Source organism: Hevea brasiliensis, chromosome 13, assembly GCF_030052815.1.
Source record: "Hevea brasiliensis isolate MT/VB/25A 57/8 chromosome 13, ASM3005281v1, whole genome shotgun sequence".
Classification (NCBI taxonomy): Eukaryota; Viridiplantae; Streptophyta; class Magnoliopsida; order Malpighiales; family Euphorbiaceae; genus Hevea; species Hevea brasiliensis.
In genome coordinates, this window is record NC_079505.1 from 6,265,111 (window position 1) to 6,272,644 (window position 7,534).

At 31.5% G+C, this 7,534-nt stretch overlaps 1 protein-coding gene across 1 annotated transcript; it reads left to right on the forward strand.

The window, feature by feature from the left end:
- The first annotated feature begins 665 nt into the window (after nt 1–665).
- LOC110669872 (uncharacterized) lies at nt 666–7,025 on the forward strand. The gene is made up of 9 exons (XM_021831714.2): nt 666–940; nt 1,017–1,086; nt 1,331–1,398; nt 2,180–2,241; nt 5,070–5,151; nt 5,267–5,500; nt 6,269–6,397; nt 6,486–6,547; nt 6,635–7,025. Exons 1-9 carry the CDS (start codon nt 890–892, stop codon nt 6,738–6,740), a joined length of 864 nt encoding a protein of 287 aa, XP_021687406.2. The 5' UTR covers nt 666–889; the 3' UTR covers nt 6,741–7,025.
- The last annotated feature ends 509 nt before the right edge of the window (nt 7,026–7,534 follow it).

Below are 7,534 nucleotides of genomic sequence, written 5' to 3' on the forward strand. Positions count from 1 at the left end.
TATTTAATTAAAAATTATGATTTAATTTTTATATTTTAAAAAAAATTAACTACTTAATTATTTATTTTAAAAAACATATTATTTAATTTCTTATTTTTAGTTTATTAAACTGTTTAGTCTTTCATCAAATTTTCTGTAAGTCAATAAATTTTAATGTTATTTAAATTACTATTTAATCTCTCTATTTTAATGAAATTAATTAATTAATTTATGTATTTTAAAAAATACTATTATTTTATCTTTTTTAGTGAAATCAATTGGTCTTTTGTATTTTGAAAAAGATAATATTTTTAAAAATATATTTGTTACTAAAAATGAAAATTTTATTATGTTTAGACTAAATTTGAATTTATATTTTTTAAATAATAATTTAAAAAAATATAAATTTAAATTATATCGTTAAAAATATTACCTTTTATAAAATATAAGACTAATTAATTTTATTAAAAAATTAAATAATTATATTTTTAAAAATATATAATTAATTAATTAATTTTATTAAAATAAAAAAATTAAATAATAATTTAACAGATATTAATATTTATTAAAAGATTACAAAACTTAACTAATATAAGATATGAAGATTAAATAATATATTTAAAAAAATACAAAACTAAGAAATGCATGTATTAAATAATAATTTTTTCTATATAATTTTAGAAAATTTCCCCTCCACCCTTGCCCTTCCATTTCCATTTTTGTGAGTGAAATTCATCGCCAACCATTTACCAGTCAACCGTATAGACAGTGACACAGGCGTTACCGTTCTAGCCATTCATAAGAACAGAAAATTGTTTTCCTTTCTCTAAACTATAATCACCGAAGAAGATCAAAGAATCATTCTCAGAGAAAAAAAAATAATAAAACAGCGTAATCCTATCCAGAATCAATGGGAACAGTCATCGATTCCCATTTTCTAGCACTCACTGCCGTCGCCACTGTAACTCCCTCTTTTTCTCGCACTTTCAGAGTTTCTGAATTTTTTTTTTTGCTTATTTTTTTGGTTGTTTTTGTAGGTGGGATATCAGTTGCTATTCTTTATAATCACTGCTCTTCTAAAGATTGATAAAGTCACAGACTTTGCTGGTATCATTTCTTAATATCCCTTGTTTCAGTCTCTACCTTTCTTTTTATCTTTTTCAGTTAAAGCATGCTTTTTTAGACTTGATTTCTCAAGTTTCCTGAGAATTCTGTTGATGGGTTGCTGAGAAATTGCAGGATTTTGAGGAATAAAGTGATATTGTCATTTATATTAATGCAATCTGTTTGCTAGCAGTAGGTAACAATCTAATTTACATAGACTAATTGTGCTTGGTTTTTGTTATATTAGGAAGCACCAATTTTGTCATACTTGCTGTGTTGACTCTGGTTTTGAAAGGGACGTGGCATTTAAGGCAGGTAAATGTGTTTTCTATGCTTCTCTTTCTTCCAATAATGTCTTCATGTTGTCCTTCTGGGTTTCGCTCATAGGCCACTATATTTTGGGGTTTAGATGAATTGGATTTGTTGTTTGCTTGTAGTTGATGCTTGACTCAACTTCTATTGCCAAGAGAGATTCATAGATTGAATTTCTCAAATCCCATGGTCCTTGTCAATGTCAACAACCGCATAAATATCTCCGAGTTACGTTTGACTGCATGAAATACAGTTTCTTTTCCCCCTTGCCTTCTTAAATTGAAGAAGGTTATTTTGGGCTTCTACCTCTATTCAATTGGGATATTTGATCTTTCACTGGACTTTAATTCTTAAAGGAAGAAATTCATTAATTTTCTACATTTTAGTAATTTGATACTCAGGGCCTCAGGCGCTTCTGGAAGTTCTTCTTGTAAACCTTAAGCTTTTTTGTTTCTTTTAAAAAAAAAAAAATTAATTGAGCTTTTATGTCCTAAATTGCTACTTTTTAAAAAAAAAAAAGAAAAAGAAAGAAGATAATAGAATTTTTTGCAAAAGACATGAATTAATGGGTGGTGCAACTAAAGTACACTAGATGAGTTTATGAAGTGTAAAACGGCAAAAAATGAAATCTATCAATAGTATTGATAACAGAAGAACCAAACTTTTATTTATTAGAAGGTCTGCTTTGAATTTAGTTCTTTTTGTTATATTTGGATCCTGAAATGGTGCTTTTTTTTTTTAAATTTGTATTCGCTATTTATGATTTTGCTGTTCTATTTTTCAGGTAGTCTTGAGTTTACTTGTTGTTACATGGGGTCTTCGCCTGGGATTGTTCCTATTAATGAGGTACTAATGACATTGGCATTTAGTGACCATTTTCATACTTAAAATGCACTTTTACTTGATTATGAATTATTAGAATTTTTTTAGGGGAAATTATAAAAAAGTATCTTGTGGTTTCACTCACTTTCATTTCAGGGTCTGAGGTTTACTTTGTGACAAAGTGGTACCATGAGGATTCGCCCCTTTAGCAAAGAATGACTTTTCGTCCTTCTCCGTTAAAATTTGCTAACAATTTAAAAAATAATGTTTTAGAAATAAAAAATTATTTTTTAATAATTTAACATTAAAAAATAAAAAAAATTAAAAAACAAAATGAGCTCCTGTTTCCAATTTCCCTCTCCCTCTCCCCCTTCGCTCTCTCTCCGTCAACCATTCAATGCTATGCTTTATCCTGATTTTCTCACAAAAAACAGAGTGTTTGCCAAATTTCATGAACATGGTGGCATCTCTGCTTTCCATGAAACTTAATAAGCTTTACACCAATCCCTTTATTTGCCAAGCTACGTAGGCTTGATAGACAGCTGTTTCTTTTGTTCATGTCATTTTCCATAGTAGTCGAGGCACTTCATGCATTCATACAAGAAGAATCTGAGCACAAGTAAGTTGGTCATGCAAACTTTAATACCAATATACGATTCTTTATAGGTTAACTCAATAGCTTGTGAAAAGTCAGCAATAAATTGCTTGGATATTGTTCCCTATGTGACTGTGTGCTAGATGATGTTTTGGGAAAAGACAGTTGCTTAAATCATATGTACTTGGAACATATCTCTTCACATGTGTCATGGATAACTCTTTTTTCCTAGCCATCATGCATGAACTGGTGGTGGGTGTTTGCTTGATCTACCATAAAATTAGAAAGTTTCCTATAAGTTTATCAGAATGCATAATGCATTGAATTTCTTTGCGGACATGACTTGGAGAATTAGAATCACGTTCAGCCTTTGGGCCAAAATTCATGCAACTATTCTTCTATTAACTTGGTGACAATTTTGGTGAGTTAGTTTAGCTTCTTCCAATGGATTCCTGATCCTTTTTAAGCTTCCATTTCATGAGTAGTCATTGCTTCCAAATAAATAAAGATAAACGAAAAGCAAGCGCATACAACTTGATGCAGCAACCACCGCCAATATATGAAGATAATTAATAGTTATTATTTGATTGTTTCAACAGTGAAAATTCACTAATAAATCTTATTGTTATTTGGTTTTTTAGGAACTATGCTTGCATTAGTCTTGGTAAGTCTTCTACTCAGTTTCCTTGCATGTCCTTGTTGATTCCATTCATAGGCGATTCTAGTAATCTAAATAGAGAAGGTTCTGCAAAAGGCAAGGTTATTGCCAAATTAGATTATATATAACGGACATAATTCATCAACATCACAGTACCTTTGTGACTACTTGGCCTTATAACTGCCTTGCTACAGCATGTGTTGAGTGTTATGTATTTCGACAAATTCAAGCTTGGTGATGTTTAGGTCTCAATCGGCTATGCTTTTACAGCTGCATTTTTTCTATTTCTCTCACATGCTCGCCCCTTCCCACCCTTTTAGCTAAACGGCCCTGCCATAATATTTTTTGTTCCTACGTCTTCCTTTCCCTCATGAGATAGTTTGTAATACACTTGTTTTTCTTGATATCTTCTGTAAAAGAAGCCGAAAAATATATGCCTAATGAATGCATTGAGCCAGACTCTGTTTTTTCATCCCAATCTAGTGAACAAAATTCATACATGGGGAGCATGATGCTCTAGGTAGCAACTTTTGCTGTAAACTACACACACACACGCACACACGCAGAGACAGATTGATTGGGGACTGATAACTTTTTTTTTTGTTTTTTAATATTAAATTATTAAAAAATATTTTTTTATTTCTAAAAAATTATTTTTTGAATCCACATCAGCAACTTTTAACGGAGAAGGATGAAAAGTCGTTCTTTGCTAACGGAGTGAAACCTCAGGATACTGCTTTGTCACAAAGTAAACCATAGACCCTAAATTGAAAAAAGGTGAAACCACAGGGTATTTTTGTAATTTCCCCATTTTTTTATTGTTGCATGAGTTGCTGAAGTGTGTTTGATTTGCAAGATTAGTGTATGTGCTTTATTTGTTGGTTTATTAATCATGCAAGTTTTTGAAGTCAAGAGATTGTAGCTTCCCAACAAATTCACGTTAATTTCAAGTTTCTGTAACATCCATGTGTGGTTGTGCCTTCTTTTGGAATGTTTTGTATTGCAGAGGATGTCAAAGGTACTTTTGGAAGGTTGCCTACCCTGGAATGTGATTCAAAGAGCATAAATTGCCAAAATATTATAAACAAATTGTCTCAAAACTTTCTCCTGAAAAAAAAAATCATTGAAAAAGAGGAAATATGGAAAGCATGAATATGTATAGGAAACTCTTGGAACTGATGTTCTGTGGAGCTATTACACGCATTTAAAACTTATAAAGGCATTTTATATACTAAAGGATTGTTAAGAGTTATTGCTTCCTGCGAAAAATAGCTGTTCAAAAACAAAATGATGAAGCACTTGTAGAAACTATTCTCATCGAATGATCCCCATCCCTAAACTCCATGTTATTGCAGCATATAAGCTTAAAAACACTTCCCTAAGATTTACTGAGTTGGTTCGTCAATAGGTCAGCACCTTTCTTTTTTTTTTAATTAGGCATTTCATTCATTACTCAACCCTGAGGGGTTGGAAGAATAACATGAAACTCCATTGCATGTTTAAATATGGGTTTATGAATGGATGGGGTCAAATAAAAATATCAAGTACCATACATTATTGAATTTTCTTCATATTTAATTTATGAAATGTTTTAAACAGGATACTGCAGTGGGGAGAGGATAGACGCTTTGATAAAATACGTGGTAATTTGGGGAGATTAGCAATTTTCTGGATATTTCAGGTTTTTGAGCATTCTTCATTTTATCTTTAAATAAACTGTCTTGATGGTCAATGTGGATATATCTTGAAAATGTAAATATAACGTATGCATTTTTTTATGCACTTCTTCTCTGCAGGCTGCCTGGGTTTGGACAGTGAGTTTACCTGTAACAGTGGTAAATGCAAGTGACAGAAATCCATCTCTTCAGGTTGAGGATATAATGGGGTGGATTATGTGGTCTGTGGGAGTTTCAATTGAAGCTGCAGCTGATCAACAAAAGTTGAAATTCAAGAACTCCCCAGAAAATATAGGAAAATGGTGCAATGTTGGACTATGGAAATACTCTCGTCACCCAAATTATTTTGGCGAGGTTTGCTCTGCATTTTTATTTCAATCCTGCTATTTTGGAAGCTGTCAACTTTTTTTTTTTTCAAATTGTGATCATTGATGCTGCTTGTAGAACAACTTTAATGTGTTATTTTTTTTTTTTTATAAATATCATTAATAATGAATGATGCCTGTTAAAATTTGGAATGTTATTACAGAGAGAAAATAAAAAGAGAGATTAACATGGTTCAGTTGCTAGGAGGCTGAATTCATGGACACAAAGTCTCAAGGGCTACATTTTATTCATTTGTGTTTGTACATATAATATATATAAGAGTCCATATTTATAAATGGAAGATACAAGATGTATATAGTATGCTATCAATAGAACAAGTATAATATGATTTGTTAATCAATCAATCAATAAAACAAGTATCAATCAACTCACAAATTTTTGCTAATCAATCATATGATTTTCTTATAATCATGTAATCCTTCAATTATTTCGGTGCTTATTTTACTGGTTGCATTACAAAGGATAGACTTTGTGGTAATTGATACATGCACCGTCTTTTACTGCGCTATCTTATTGCTATGTGCCTGAATTTGATGCTAAAATTGACAACGATCTTTATAGGTTCTAGCTGCCTACTGTTAGCTTAGTTCAACGCGAGCGTAATGAATTTATGTTAGCTGCTTGATTTGGATAAATGAGAAGTTGATCTAAGAAATAAACCTTAACTGATTTTCAATGCTTGTGCAACGAACATAATCTAAGGCTGCATTTGGTCTCTACATTTCACTCTCACAGATTTTCCTCTGGTGGGGAATTTTTGTGGCTTCTACACCTGTTCTGGAGGGTGCTGAGTGGCTCGTAATCCTTGGGCCAATGTTTCTGACATTGTTGCTTTTTTTTGTCAGTGGCATACCGTTGCTTGAGGTTTGTTTTTTCCTTCTACTTATCTTAATGTTAAAAATTCACCACCATCTCTCAAAATGGCTAATATTTATAACATGAATGATATCAGATATCTGCTGACAAGAAATTTGGCAATGTGGCTGCATATAGGGTGTACAAGAGGACAACAAGGTTAAGTATTTCTTTTCTTCTGTTCTTTATTTTGTTTTGAATGAAATTGAGAGGACAGTCTAGCTGAACTTACATATTCCATTTCAGCCCTCTGATTCCTCTGCCCCCTGTAGTATATGGGAACTTGCCTTCATGGTTGAAAACAACTTTCCTCTTCGAATTCCCTTTCTATAGTCTCAATCCTGTTCCATAGTCGCAGTCTTCCTCATGAGGGGACAACATGGTGAGACTATTGTACAATCTAAAGAACCTATACTGCTCTAGCATGTGATTTGACCAATTTTGCATTACTGATGAGTTTTGTGCATGTAATATTATTCTCATTTTTCATATAAACTTGCAGTATTCTCAGGAGAATCTATTTATAGTAGTGTGTATGAAACTGTGGGATGCTAAACTTGTGTAATTTTTACATTTCCATGGTGTTTTTCTTTAAATTTTTACTCCTAAATTATTATAATCTTTTGTTGGTTGCAAATCTCAGCCTTTTCCTATTCTTTGCTCTCACTTAGATATCTATCAAGTATTTACTTTTGATTCATTGAATTAAAGTTGTGTGCTTGTTGCCCTATTACTTGCTGAAGGGCTTTTACATTTGCTCATTAGACCATATGTGTTAGGGATATCAATTTGATATGAAAATATTATTCATATCAACCGGTGGCTACTAAATTAGTAACTGAATTTACCAACAAGTGGTTACGTCAGTGGCTTGAAACTGATCCCAAGTGGACTTTAGTTGTAAGGTTAAGAGTGTGAATTCTGAAGCCGTGTTTATTGAGATGGCTTTACTTGAATAATACTTTCGATTCGAGCGTGAAAAATACTATGTACTTAAATAAAAAAAAATAGAAACTGAATTTTATTTAATTTATTACAATTAAATCACTAAACTTCAGAGGAATTTAATTTGAGTTTAATTAAATTTATTTTAATAGATTTATTATAATTTTTTGTTAATTTATTATTTAAATGAATCATATCTTA

Coding starts and splice junctions, on each gene's coding strand:
- LOC110669872 (XM_021831714.2), top strand. CDS start 890: ATGGGAACAGTCATCGATTCCCATTTTCTAGCACTCACTGCCGTCGCC. Junction 1,399..2,179: donor GGACGTGGCATTTAAGGCAG/GTAAATGTGTTT, acceptor TCTATTTTTCAG/GTAGTCTTGAGTTTACTTGT. Junction 2,242..5,069: donor GGATTGTTCCTATTAATGAG/GTACTAATGACA, acceptor TGTTTTAAACAG/GATACTGCAGTGGGGAGAGG.